This window comes from Conger conger, chromosome 3 (genome assembly GCF_963514075.1).
Source record: "Conger conger chromosome 3, fConCon1.1, whole genome shotgun sequence".
Taxonomy (NCBI): Eukaryota; Metazoa; Chordata; class Actinopteri; order Anguilliformes; family Congridae; genus Conger; species Conger conger.
In genome coordinates this window covers 4,627,809-4,642,808 of record NC_083762.1, presented here as the reverse complement: position 1 = coordinate 4,642,808, position 15,000 = coordinate 4,627,809, and the positions used below count along the sequence as shown (strand labels likewise).

General features: G+C 45.8%; 1 protein-coding gene across 1 annotated transcript in view; it reads left to right on the top strand.

Annotated features, from left to right (window-relative positions):
- The first annotated feature begins 4,157 nt into the window (after positions 1–4,157).
- The window catches only part of LOC133124495 (CCR4-NOT transcription complex subunit 6), a 23,716-nt gene continuing 12,873 nt past the window's right edge, over positions 4,158–15,000 (top strand). Inside the window, exons 1-2 of the mRNA XM_061235755.1 lie at positions 4,158–4,257; positions 13,803–13,916. Coding sequence (XP_061091739.1) covers positions 13,805–13,916 — 112 coding nt within the window. The 5' untranslated portion in view covers positions 4,158–4,257; positions 13,803–13,804. The remainder of the gene's footprint in view (positions 4,258–13,802; positions 13,917–15,000) is intronic.

Here is a 15,000-nt window from a genome sequence, read left to right as displayed (position 1 = left end):
GCAATAGTCAGCTGGTCAACTCCTTAGAGATGGGAGCTTATGGGTACTCTTACTAAAGATGATAGTCACTGTTGTCAAGGATACAGTAGTCGTCCCCGTACCGCTGGAGGACTTTTGCTAACGAGCCCATCCTTTGCTTTTTTACCTTCTGGCTTCCACTCAGTTAATGAGTTCCAGCTCTCAGCAAGGATAAAGATTTACTGTATGGGATTTCCTGTGCTTTTCTCCAGGACAAGAGCCTGATGATTTATAGAGCAAGGTCCACAAAAGCAATGATTACATATCCTATATATTGTGCAGGTCATACTGTAGTTACTTACATGTAAATGTAAACCATTGGATCTAAAGACATTCTGTCCATGAACACTGACGAATGGCGGCTTTAAACGTTTCTTGATTTTAAATTGTGGTGATCATAATTACAACACCATGAGTGTTATGTTCCATCTCAAGGTTATTTATTAACAAATGTTATTTTAAGTTTATTGAGCAGCAATAAATAGAGTCGTTGTCAAGGAGACAAGGACACAATAAGCAGGGCGTATGTGTGTGTGCGTCAGTTGTGTGCTGAAAAGTCTTAAGTGTGTGTGTGAGCACTTCAGATTACGTGAAATGCGGTCAGAAAGACTGTCGTTAGATCAAACTCACTGGGAAAAGAAGACTCCTGGGATATCTCCGTCTACAGGCATGTTGAAGTAGAATCACAATTCTCCATCAAGTAAGATTGGGGGATGTGCTTCTTCCCCCAGCCACAAGAGGGCACTGCCTGGTGAGGTGTGTATGACTCAAGACACAGTGTGGTTCGTAAGTATTTGGACAGTGGTACAATTTATCTTTCTTTTTTGGCTCTGTACCCCTCACATGAAATGAAACCATGAATATGAGGTTAAAGTGCAGACTGTCACCTTTAATTTGACGGTATTTGCGTCCATACCGATGAATGAAGAATTGATTAATTACATCCCTTTTTATACATAACCCCGCCATTTTTGTGGACCAAAAGTAATTACGGACTGAACTGTATATAAGAACTGGAGACAGCTTCCGCTTACCGGTTCCATGGATTCCTATGGGAGTCGCGAGAAGCCAGTTCACGTGGCTTTCTGGCACCAGAGTACACGCACTGGCACCACAGCATGGGCACTCGAACGGGAAGGAATGAATAGGAATTAATACACTTTTTTTCTCTCATATCTTGATCTTCTGTGCAGCTCAGAACAACATCTGTCCCTGGACACTAATTAGTTCAGTGTGAAGAATTTTTCGAATTCAATTAATAATCCAAAATACTATGAATTTGCCTTGGTGGAGTTAAGAGTTCAGTGGGGAAATTTGCTTTTTGGCACCATGGGCTAAATAAACTTCACTACCTATGGTAACCACTGGATCTATGGTAACCACAGCCTCCACAGGCCGCTTGGCACCTCCCCCTCTCCGAACCTCCACCTCACGCTCACGACTACTGTCTGTTCTGGCTCCACGGTGGTGGAACGAACTCCCCGTCGAGGTCAGAACTGTAGAATCTCTCCCCACCTTTAAGCGCAAACTGAAGACGCACCTCTTCAAGCAGCACCTCTCCCCGTCCCTCCCTACCTCCCTGTGAACCTTAATTGTTGTCTTTGTGATTTACGTTGTGTTTCGGTATTTTTAGTTGGCTAGGTAAGCAGTATTTGGATAGTTAAGTTTGGTTACTTTTGCTTTGTTGTTTGTTTGTTTATTTGTTGTTTAAATAAATAAATAAATAAATAAATAAATAAATAAATAAATAAATAAATAATAATAGGCCCTGGTCCTTATCTTTCTTGAACGGGTAGCAATTGAAATTGTACTTCCCTCTAGGGTCTTTCAGCGCACTTATCCCTGGTTATGGGTATGCACTTTGTTGTACGTCGCTCTGGATAAGAGCGTCTGCCAAATGCCAATAATGTAATGTAATGAGAGGAACCTGGGATAAGAGACGGCCTCTCACTTCAAACTCAGCTCTGTTCCGGGGCTCCTAGTCATTTTAAAGTAGTCGGTGCACAACGAATCCATCTAGCCCATATTTCAGACGACACAAACACACTCCCATACAGAAACAAGCATTCGGGAGCCTAACACCGTCATAGCCCTTTGCTCTCGCGCGTTAAGCGTCTTGCAGCGAGCGGGTTTTACCAGCCGGAGAGAGAGAGAGGTGTGGGGTTCGCGTTTTCGGACGAGCGCAGGACATCGCGTCATCGCGTCAGGTCCCATTCTGCACGGCGCATTTAGGGCTGGCGGGTACAAGGCCGCTGGGATAATTCTCTTCACGCTCCCACGCGTGGGTAGGACGTGAGCTTTCACTGGAGACCGTTACTTCCTCTCGTGTAGTGGTCAATGAGTCTCCAGTTCCATGGTCAGGTCTGGCTTCATTATGAAGTGGGTCACCCACTTCGGAGGCAAGACAAATGGCAATCGGGCATCTGGCTATTTCATATGTTTGTGTACCAGGCAGCCTATAGCCTAGGACCTGGGAAATTTGGTGGTTCAAGCCCCGGTGTAGCCGCCTTTTTTAACTCCACATTGCTCCAGGCGGATTGTACCCTACTTAGTCTAATCAACTGTAAGTCACTTTGGATAAAAGCCTCTTGTTAAGGGGATTATCAAGCCTTCAAGGGCCCCCAAGGGTCCCCCTTGTCAAAAAACTACCAAGCTCGAGATAATTGTGTCTTGTTATTAACAATATTGGTCCTTGATAAAACTATCAACACAGTGCATACAGGTAACAGCATTTTGCATTGATCCCACTTGATTTACAAGTATGCAATAACATTTGGGCTCCAACGATTCAATTTGGTTCAAACAATCCCATTGTAAATTGGTTTTATTGGTTTCACATTTTCTTTACAGTTTAAGAACATTTTCTTTTTTTATTAAACAATCCCATAGGTTTTGACATTTGCTGCATTTGTAAACGTCTTCGATGAACTGAATATTCTTTGGGTGCCCCCCAAACAGAATGGATTGGATTAGATTTTGGCACATGGTTCAGTTAAATTTTGCAACTGGCAACTGCATTCTGGTATACGCTGGGTCCCTGCCTCCGAGACAGCTGGGTAGTTCCATGCCTACACTGAGCAGCTTGTTTCGCCTATCTCTTCTTCGCTGGTGAGACAGCCCGGTTGATACAAATGGCATTCCGCGAAAGCACAACAGCTGCACTCCGCCGTCTCCACGCGAGCATTCCTTTGTTCTCGGAGATCCGACGACATTTGTTTTTGCATATCTAATAAATAGCTAATGAGCGCCTTCGCCTACTGCACATACCCACACAGCGTTAACCGTAAAGGAGTCTTTGGAGGTTTTGAATTTACTCAAACTGTTCTCATTGTAGCCCTGGTTATCTTAATACATTTACAACTGAGGGCATGTCTGATTTAAGTCAACCAAATGTATTAGTTGTCGTAAATAGATCGGTTGTCTTTTTAGCACAAATGGGCTTAAAGGCCTTCCTGTAAAAATAATTCAGAATTGTCCTGACAAATAATAGACAAAATAACAAAATACTGTAGCAAACAATACACCAAGTGAAAATAATAAGCACAATACATGGCTCTATTAATTGGAAATACAGGGAATTGATTTTGTATTTTACAGTTTGAGGCAGTCGGTGTTTCATTATTAAGGAAAACTTTAAAGTAGCATCTTTCCTTTCTTCACCTATGTAGAGAATTAACAGGTGAAAGCGATATGGATGACATCTCCCACAGAGAATCAGGAACCGTTCCAGATCAGAAGGAAAAAATGGAAGCAAACTATTTTTGTTATATTGTGATTTGTTGATATTTTTGAGAGCGACTGCGACAGCTAGAGGGCTAAATTATATCTGTTTCTCAAGTCCAGCTTGTCTTTATTTTTATTTTGAAATGTATTTTTTCATGGGTTGGTAGGCATGTTGTTTTTCTCTTCGTGCACAATGCGCACGTATTCTTGATAGGCTCACACCTTACACGTGATCGGTGTAGACTAATAATAGACCGGCGTGAGGTGTGCGAAGAAAAAAACAACATCTATTGTGCGTGAAAGATTTGTGGAGGCGTTGCGCGTGAGCGACTACTCACGGCCCAGGCCGCTCGGATGCCAACCAATGGCGTCCTGCGCTCTCATGACAGACCGAAGAATATCGCGGCCGCCATGATGCTTGTTTGCTCTCGGTGAGACAGCAGCAGCGGATACGAGTGAACCAGAAACAAAGAGACCAACACGCACTCGTCTTCGTCAACTGGTATGCGTTTGCAGGTAAAACAAAAAAAATAAAATAAAATCGTATAATTCTCCAAGCTTAAACATATCTACACATGTGTATAGATAAATCACAAGTGCATATTTGTCTTCGTCTTTGTCCCCTTTATGTGATGGGAGTTCACGGGAAATCGAAACAATAAGGAGCGCAAACGCGCCGTTCAGGTGGCAATGTTGTTACTCTCTTATCGAGCAGTAATATACAGCTAACGCTAGCTGATACAGTTTATGCGACCAACAGTTACGTCAGAGGAGAATGATATCAGAAATTGGGTAGCTGCGTTTAAAAATAAATAAATGTACTACCCCAACAGTATTGTATATTCTCTCTTTTTCATTTATGCCCATTCAGAACTGACAAAGCAGCTAACGTGTTATAACGTTGCTTAGCCCTAGCTTGGTGACATGCTAACTGGTTCGCTAGTCTAATTGGTAGCTTGCTAACGCTGGTTAATAGAGCTATCGCTTGCATAACATGGAAATCTAGGGATTGTCATACGGCAATTCATACTTTTTGAATCTCTTGTCAGTAACTTATCTTAACGCGTTATGGGCATTGCTAACATTGGTTTAGCATACTATCGTCACGAAAACTTTCACTTATGTATTTCCGTTGATATCACGGGGCTCGGTACTATCCTAGGTCGCTCCAACTACCTTTCCAGCAGGTCGGTAGACATTAGCCTGCTTGAGTAGTTGTCAGTTTGTTCTTCGAAAAAAAGAAAAAGAAAATGTTCAACTCTGCATCGCAGGTAAGTTTGAATGTTGGGAGCTAGCTGAAGTGCATGCTTTCCATTAGCTTAACCCGGGTGAAATATAGGTAAAATCCATATTAAAGCTAAACTGGGTAGCTAGCTACACGATAGCTGGCTCAGGCGGTGCATTTGTTGATGTTTTGGAATACGCGTAAGAATGATGTTGTGGTTCTGCAATGTTTGTTTTCATTTAGCTGGCTAGCACTAACGTCGGCTAATTCATGCATAGACAGTGTTTCCTTTTAACCCACAGATGCATCGTATGGCAGAGTGCTTCCTCTTTGTGTTATTTCAGAAATAACGTTTTGCTTTTTTGTTTTGTTTGAGGCCTGGATTCTGCTTACGTTAGGTATCAAGCTAGCGCTAGCTAACGAGGTCTGAGAGGGAAAAGCAGCTTTGATTGACACATGACCGCTAACGTTACTGTAATACAGAACTATCGACTTCGTTCTTTGGTTATGGACAACCATACTCGTTTAGTTTATCAGTTTGTTTGGCGTGCACTTGTCCAACGACAACGTGGCTTGGGGTATTCATTCAAATAAGGACCGTACCTCTGTTTACTAAAAACTTCCATTGAACTATATTTGGGTGATATGGTAAAAGGTGTGTTTATGTAACGAAGTGGCAAAACGGGCCTTGGTAAATCTAGTGTGGGTTTCATCGACAAATCAGGGCTCGTACGATTGTTTATGTACGGATTCTTTCATGATAAAAAAAAAAAACTCTCACAGAGGTCCTGGATTTTCGACGGTCGACACTGCCGTGCTTTAACTGTATGTGTAACGATAATTATTATATTTATTGTTCTAATAATAGCCAGACGATATACCAGTGTTCAAGGCTGGATGCGTTTTGCTGACTAATGGGAATCCTAAACTTCCAAGGCTGGTTGGAGGGAACAGTCATTTGGCCATCCCAAACTCGTAATCCAAGAGTTTTGCAGACTTTTATGAATTGATTATTGTTCGTATAGTAACGATCTGTTCGTCCTTTTCATCTTTAATTCAATGAACAGTAATCTGTGATGTTCACTGGTTCTCCAGTTCTGAGATCGCCGCTAGCCATGATATGGTGATCATGGCAACACAAAAGCCATAGAATAATTGATGTGAGTTCTGTAATATAATGCTTAGGGGACTGAGATTTGGAATTTACAGGTCATGGTTCTGAATCCCAGGTAGGACAGTGCTGTTGGACCTGCTGAACAATGTAGTTAACCTGACTGTTTCAGTAGAAATATATACGGCTGAATAAATGGATTGTGTGCAGTGCAACCAGTGTAGGTCCCTCTGGAAAAGAGCTCACTGAATGTAGAAGTGGTTTTTGTGGTGTGTGTGTGTGTCTGTGTCAGTGCAGGTATACTCTGGGCCATAAGGAGTTGCGGTGAGTGTATGTGTGAGTGTGAGTGCAGATAGTCTGTGCCATAAGGAGCTGAGCTGTGTGAGTGTGTGTGAGAGAGAGAGAGAGTGCAGGTACTCTGGGCCTTAAGGAGTTGAGCTGTGTGTCTGTATTTGTGTGTGGGTTGTCGTACCCTGGACCATAACAAGTTGAGCTTTGTGCGTGTGTGTGTCTGAGCGTTGGTACTGTGGACCATAAGGAGTTGAGCTGTGTGTCTGTGTCTGTGTCTGTGTCTGTGTCTGTGTCTGTGTGTGTGTGTGTGTGTGTGTGTGTGTGTGTGTGAGTGCAGCCACTGACGGCTGTAAGGAGTGGAGCTGTGTCTGAGCGTGGGTACCCTGGGTCGAGTGCACGTGTTGTCGTCAGTTTGACTACTCCTGCCACCGCAGCTGTTCACACTCTGAGTAAGAGCTGCTGGAACTGTTTCTTAGCTGTTGCTCACCCTAGTTTTTCACACCATAGCCTTCCCAAGTACTCAAATTACCTCTAAAAATCCCATCGTATGATTTGGACTGATGATCCTGGACTGTTCACTGAATTGTGTAGACTATATGGTTATTTGCGATGTATAAATGTGCCCAAACGTTATCCCTGAATACGCGGATCTGATTGGACATTGCCGAACATCCCGCTTGTAGTTGATCTGTGATTGGTTATTTGTCAGATCAGTGGCGGAACCAGAAATCGCCCGCGGTCCAATGTGGGGTTACGGGCCTTGCTCAAGGGCTCACAGCTGCATGGATCTTACTGTGGCTACACCAGGGTTTGAACCCCCGACCGCCTGGGTCCCAGTTAAGCAAATTTAGCCGTTCGGCCTGTGGTCCCCAACCCTGTTCCTGGAGATCCACTGTCCTGTAGGTTTTCATTGCGACCCAAATTCAGCGCACCCGATTCCACTAATTAGCAGCTCAACAGGATATTTAGCTGTTGAATGAGGTGTTGCTTTGTTAGGGTTGTGGTGAAAACCTACAGAATGGTAGATCTCCAGGAACAGGGTTGGGCAGCCCTGCTCTAGCTGTTGAATGAGGTGTGCTTTGTTAGGGTTGGGGTGAAAACCTACAGAATGGTAGATCTCCAGGAACAGGGTTGGTGACTCCTGCACTAGGCTGTAGGCTTCCCCATATTGGCTGGGTGCGGAGTGTCAGCCTGTCTGTACCCCTATAACCGCCTAATGCGGCGGCCGGGGTTTGGGCCGGTTGCCGTGGAGCTCATCCTCGTTCTTGCGGCGTGCAGGTTTACCGGCCAATCCGCTGCAGGGCCTGGGAGATTACCCATCAGGCGGCTGTGAGCCGTGGCAGGGGAACTGGGGCGGTGCGTCATCCCCCGAGTCCCTCGTCCTGTTGCCAGGAGGTGCCGGCTGTGCCCTGGCGATAGTGGCATCTGCGCCGGCACACAGGGCCCGGAAACTTCTGCCAGAGTTTTGTCGCCGCGCCGAGCCCGGAGGCACCGTTCGCCCTGTCGCTTCCCCTTCTGCGTTCCCCTTTCAGAATTTAACGAGCTGAAGTCACTGTTAACTTCTCAGTTTAGTCCCATTTTTCACAACAACCATGCAAAGTATATCCCCCCCCCCCCCCCAACATTATTACATTGTAGTATTTTTTGTATTTTCGCACCATAGTTTTTTTTTTTTCCGTCCCATCCTTTTTGACATCATAGTGTACAATTGGACGTGTATCTCATGTCGATCAATTGACTGTCAATTTTCCGTTGCCCTCCGATCAATAGCCTTTTCACACGGCGGTGTGCATCCTCATTTGACCTTCTCCTATAAAGTCGGTCAAATCGACTACCCGCCCCTTCAAAAATTGCCCTGAAAGATCCATTTTACTTGTATATGTCGAAACCCGAAATGGCTCAGTTTACTTCAGTCCGTGTTCCGGATTTGGGCGGGATCCGGGATTTACTCAGTGCAGTCATCCAGCCGACTGCAGTTCTGCTTTGTGTAACAAAGGGCTGAGCTTGCAAAATGTTTTATTTTTTTTATTTTTTATTTTTTCTCTCAATCCACCCACCCTTTGATCTTGATTTATAGGGGCATAACCAGTAATGCAGGTCTTTATTTTTTACGTGAGTTCAGACAGTTGCAGAACCACAGTACAAGTACATCAATGTACATTTTAATTGTGCACTAGTTAACTGTCCGCACAAGCAAGCACACAACGCACAGTTTGCCCAGTTACTGATCAAAAGCTCCATGGCACTTCACCTCAGTGGAAACGTGAATATCGTGGTGAACTATGTCCAAACAATCTGGAAAATCGCAGCAAAACTATCCGGATGGTTAGATTGTACTCTGGGCAAATGGGAATATACTTTCATGCATTTTTGGGTGAACTGCCCCTTTAAATTTGTGTTTCTCATGAGCCTTGAGGATGGGCAGTGGCTTGGAGAGGTAGACTGAACGGGTGGAGACGAACAGGAACTCCCTCTCCACAGGAAAAAAAGAAAAGAAAAAAAGAAACCAAGTCAACACAAGTGGTATTTTTCCTGTTCTTGCCCCTTCTGAGGCGTGACATCTGTCCATTTCCTGTCTGTGGCACACAGGAAGAGAAACAAATGCATGAATATATATATATATATATATATATATATATATATATATATATATATATATATATATATATATAATTTTTTCTTTTTTTAAACCTCTCAAACAGTAGCTGTTAAATTGACTCACAACTTTTTGTGGCTTTCATGCAAATTCAAGGAAGCCTGTTTAATCTCTCCCAAAGTAGACTCTACTTGTAATAACCTGCCCTGCACAGGTACACACTACCTGCAATAACCTGCCCTGCCCAGGTGGACACTACCTGCAATAACCTGCCCTGCCCAGGCAGGTATTTGCTCCGACCGTGTGCTGCACCACCTGATTTCACCAATTCGCTTATTATCTGAACCAAGCAGGTAAAATAATGAACTGTTAGTGAAATCAGGTGGTGTAGCGCACGGTAGGAGCACCTGCGTACACTGCGGCCTGCAGGACGTGGAGTTGAGCGGTGTTGCCTGGTAGGTTCATCGCAGGTCCAGTTGGACCGGATGGAAAAACCCCAGCGCTTGTAGCACAGGGGGAGGGGGAGGGGGAGAGGGGGTGATGGTGAGATAAGGAATTGCAAACATGGGCACAAATCAGCGATTTTCTGTCCAAGGCCAGATGTTGTAGCGGTCCGTCGGTGTCTCTCAGGAAAGCTGAAGTTTTCCGTGCTCACTTCCTGGTCTTGTTGAGAGATGCTGCTTGTTGGCAGCAGTCAGCTGGGCTCCTGTACAGGTGCTTCAGTCAAAGGTAACATTATGTTACCCCCCCCCCCCCCCCCCCCCACCAGGAAATGTCATCGCAGTCTATGTTAAATGCCCCCCAAACCCCCCCCCCCGTCCGTGCCGATTTAAGTTATTGTGCTATTCGGTTAATATAGTCATGTGTTGTGGACAAATCTCTGAGGCTTGGGGTACTAACATGCAGTGTGCGTGTGGCTGTATAGATGGATACGATGTGGGAAAGTTCTGACTGAGACCATGATTAGGGGGCACAGACGGATTATGCTGCAAGAAGGTTGAGTGTGTGCGTGCGTGCGTGTTCATTCGTTTGTTTGTTCATTTATTCATTCGTTCCCCAGCTGCAGGTGTAATAAATGTGTAATATGAACTGCCTGTAGGAGTTGGAGCCAGGTTTTTTTTTAATCGCTGTTTATTGGCCTCGTAATTCCTTTGTGCTGAGGACACAGAGACGTGTTGCTCTGAAACGGCAGCAGCCAGGCGATTAAAGGTGTGTGGTGCATTCAGCTTCTGCTAGGCTGATTAAAGGTGTGTGTGTGCGTGTGCGTAGCTTCTGCTAGGCTGATTAAAGGTGTGGTGTGTGTGTGTGTGTGTAGCTCCTGCTAGGCCGATGTAAAGGTGTGGGTGTGGGTGTGGGTGTGGGTGTGGGTGTGTGTGTGTGTGTGTCTGTCTGTCTGTCTGTCTGTGTGTGTGTGTGTGTCTGTGTCTGTGTCTGTGTAGCTTCTGCTAGGCCGATGTAAAGGTCTGTGTGTGTGTGTGTGTGTGTGTGTGTGTGTGTGTGTGTGTGTGTGTGTGTGTGTGTGTGTGTGTGTGTGTGTGTGTGTGTGTGTGTGTGTGTGTGTGTGTGTGTGTGTGTGTGTGTCGTTTCTGCTAGGCCGATGTAAAGGTCTGAGTGTGTCTGAGTGTGTGCGTGCGTGCGTGCGCTCAGCTAGTGCGAGAGGCTCTCATCGTACACCTGTGCGTTAGAGAGTCCCTCTGCGTTAGAGCAGACCCTGAACACTGTGTCGTGTGTGCTGTAAAGCCTTGCCTCACACACTGTGGGATCTGCGTTTGGAATCGACCGGCGGCGGGGAAATGCTTACTGTCCTTTCTGTAGAATGAGGTTTATAGAAAAATGGGGATCATCATTCGATGTAGCCATTGTTGATTAACCCCTTCAACTTGAAAGTGTTGAATGACCAATTCAAGGCATACTAACATTAGTTATTCCGCTGACTCTTTTCCACTGAGCTGGGGCCAGTTGCCTTTGGAGCAACTGTGGGGTAAATGGCCACCTATGCTTCGGGTCCCAGTCATGCACGATAGCCGCTAGGCTACAGGCTGCCCCTGAAACGTGCATGCGCACACACACATGCGCGCACACACATGCGCGCACACACATGCGCGCACACACACATGCGCGCACACACACATGCGCACACACACACATGCGCACACACACACATGCGCACACACACACATGCGCACACACACACATGCGCACACACACGCGCACACACATGCACAAACACATGCGCACACACACACACGCAGGGCGGTCACTGACTGTAGGTGACCTCTTCACGCTCGGTGTCTTGGGCTAATCATTAGCAGGTAAATGAGACGTGTTTAAATGTAAATGCAAGGGATGATTTACCAGGGCTGGCTTGAACTGGAGCATCATTTCTTTCTGCTTCAAAGGGACCGTTCACCTTTTCTGCTGGTTTGTACAAATGTGCCACAGATGCGTTTTTGTGTGTGCGAGGATCGTTCCCTCTATCAGACACTGTTTTGTCAAATCCAGACTTTTGGGGTCAGCTCTGCTTTCGGCTTTTGTTTTTGGGTTTATGCCAAAATTCAGATAAAAAAATATTTTTGGACAGAAAGATAAATGTGTTTTCCCTCGGTGTCTTGCAATTTTCCCTTCCCATTTCTGAGAAGACTAGATCACTAAGACCACTTTTTAGCCCTTTACTGGTGCGAGATTGCAAATATGACGTTAGAATGTTCTCAACTGACGTAACCATCACTACTGGCCACTGAATGCAACGAGAGTTCTAGAACACTGACACAGAGTTTTGGAGAGCAAACGCATAAAAAATTAAAACTACTAGGGTTAAGTCCGTTGGGCTTCTTATGATAACGGTATCGTAGGCTGTTTATCACAAAGTGGTCTTGTGCTATTGTAAGCGTAGCTAATGTGCACTAAAGCCCAGGCAGAATGTAGCTGTGTTTAATCGCTGTTGTTCCCCTGACACAGTCGGTCTGTTTTCCAGGTCGTCTTCTTTAAGACCTATTTAAGGAGTTTGCGGTGTATTGCATCACTGTCGTGTGTTGACGTATCGGGTGTGTTTCCTGCGCTTTCACACAGGACGAGGTGGGGGAGCGCGGTGGAAACAGAGGTGTCATCAGCTTATCAAGCAAAAATAAAGATGTAGCCCGATTAGATTTTTTTACCTGTAAAACAAAATATTTCCATTTGCTTGTGGGGGAGCCTCTGTCCTCTAGAGTCACTGCGTCTCATTGTTCTTTGTGAGTTTGGCTGGTAAAAATGATGAATGAAACAGTGTAAACGAGAGGTTCAAGTGTCTGTGAATGGGGCTGCTTTTTTGGGTGTGACATTTCCTCCTAAATTCATCATCAGTGGTTACATCACCGGTGCGTGAGAAACACACACACACAGTTCTGGACAGGCCTGTGTTTGATGAACTGGGTATGAGATGAAATGCTCTCGCTGCGCTCCCTGCCCCAGAACCCCGTCCGTTGGCCGGGCTGTTTGGGTCGGGTTCTGCACGTCGACGTGCCTCCAGCTCTGAGCAGGAGTGTGCTGAAGTCATGCGAGCGCTGAAGGAAAATCCTCTCCCTGAAACGTCGGCTCTTTGTTTCTTTTCCGTGACAAAGGGATTCCCGTAATTCCTGCCGTTAACCCGAGTGCATAGGTCCTGTGCGGTCGCTTTGTCCAGGGTTACGTGAGCCCACCTGATGAAGATGTGCCCTTACACGTTTCATAATGAAACCCATGCTGTTGATGGGACGTAGGCGGCCTGTAGCGTGGTGGTTAAGATACCCGCAAGATCGGGGGTTCGATCCCCAGTGTAGCCACAATAAGATCCCCACAGCCGTTGGGCCCGTGAGCAAGACCCTTGACCCTGCATTGCTCCAGGGGAGGATTGTCTCCTGCTTAGTCTAATCAACTGTACATCACTCTGGATAAGAGCGCCTGCCATATGCCAATAATGCAATGTAAAAAGTATCATTTGTCAGCTGGCTGGAAGTCCAACCTGGCTTCCGTGTTCCGGAACAGACATTCAGTTCTGATTGGCAGTTCACGCAGCTGATTGGTTAAAATGTTGCAAGGCGAGTCATTTTTGGAAACTCTTGTGCTGCACACTGGTCAGTAGTACTTGCAGTTTCTTTTTCTACGGCTGATCGATCGATCGATCGAATGAATGATTGCCCATAGATTCCGCTCTCCTGCTGCCTGTAGTCTAAGTCTGTGACATTGATTGATCGATGTGCTTCCATGTGTGTGTGCACATACTGTGTACAGTTGGGTGCTTTTTGCCCTGCGTATTTTAATAAAAAGCTCTTGGCCAGTCCTTTCCTTTCTGTCTCGAACAATGCCTTTCCTGCAACAAGGACCGATCTCTTATTTATTTACTTTCTTAATTGAGAAATGTCTCGGTGCCTGTCTCCATGACGATCCTCGGTTAATTTCCCTGCCGGTAAACAGAAAGTGTATTTTAGTCTCTTCCTCTCCCGGGAGCCTCGTTTCTGGGCAGCGGGAACGTTCCAGAGGAAAAATGCGTAGTTTGGAGCGCCGGGAGCAGATGTTCCGCAGATTACGAGAAGGAATATTCTGAAGCGGGGAAACGGTGACCCTAGGTAGAGGATTGAACACCTGTGAGGTAGATACTGTGTGTGTGGTGTGGCGTGGTGAGTGTGAGTGTAGTGTGATGGTAACACTCTCTCTCTCTTCCCCTCTCCCTCTCCCTCCCTCTCTCTCCCCATCTCCCTTTCTCTCTCTCTCCCTCTCTCTCCCCCTCTCCCTCTCCCTCACCCTTTCTCTCTCTCCCCCTCTCTCCCCCTCCCTCCCTCTCTCCCCCTCCCTCTTCCTCCCTCCCTCTCCCTCTCTCTCAGGAATGCCCAAGGAGAAGTATGATCCTCCTGACCCGAGGCGGATGTACACCATAATGTCCAGCGAGGAGGCAGCCAATGGGAAGAAGTCGTACTGGGCCGAGCTGGAGATCAGCGGTGAGTGAGGGAGGGGCCTCGGGCAGCCTGGGGGGGGGTCACCGCATTGAGGCGGCTGAGGTGCGTGACTGGGACCCGGAGGGTTGGTGGTTCAAGCCCTGGTGTAGCACAGGTGTTGGGCCCTCGAGCAAGGCCTTTAGCCCCTCATTGCTCCAGGGGGAGGGGGTTGTCCCCTGCTTAGTCTAATCAACTGTAAGTTGCTTTGGATAAAACCATCAGCTAATGTAATGTTGTGTTGTCTTGCTTTCAAAATCTCCCATCATCCCAAAACTTGTATTTGGCCAGGGTGGTATTAGTCAGGAAAACACGGATGTGTGAGAGCTGTTTGCAGATACTTAGATCTGGCCTTTTGAGTACTGGTCCATAGCACTTGGGCTTTCCCCCTTTAGCTAATTGATTGGCTGGTCAGAGATTCCTCTCGCTTGCTCTCCATGGTCTGTATCCTGACATTGATTGATTGATTGATTGATGAATTGATTTGTTGCTGATTGATGTCCGTGCTTGGACCGTGGTTCTGTTCTGCTATCCCGGCTCAAACCCAGTCTCTCGTTAGGCCCTGTTGTTCTCAATGGTGTACTCTTGAATAGGAAGTGTAATTACAGTATCATAATATAATTATCCTTTGATTAATAAAGAAACCAGCCAGGACTTTGAAGTGTACTCCGAATTTTGGTCCCCGTTGTATACAGATCTGTGTGTATATGATGTGGTTAGATGTACTGTGTGTGTGTGCGTGTGTGTGTATATGATGTGGTTAGTTGGTACTGTATGTGTCTGTATATGTAGATGTGTGTATATGATGTGGTTAGATGTGTATATGATGTGGTTAGATTAGACTGTATGTGTGTGTATATGTAGATGTGTATATGATGTTAGATTAGACTGTGTGTGTGTGTATATGATGTGGTTAGATTAGACTGTGTGTGTGTGTATATGTAGATGTGTATATGATGTGGTTAGATTAGACTGTGTGTGTGTGTGTGTATATGTAGATTAGACTGTGTGTGTGTATATATGATGTGGTTAGATTAGACTGTGTGTGTGTGTGTGTGTATATGTAGATGTGTATATGATGTGGTTAGAT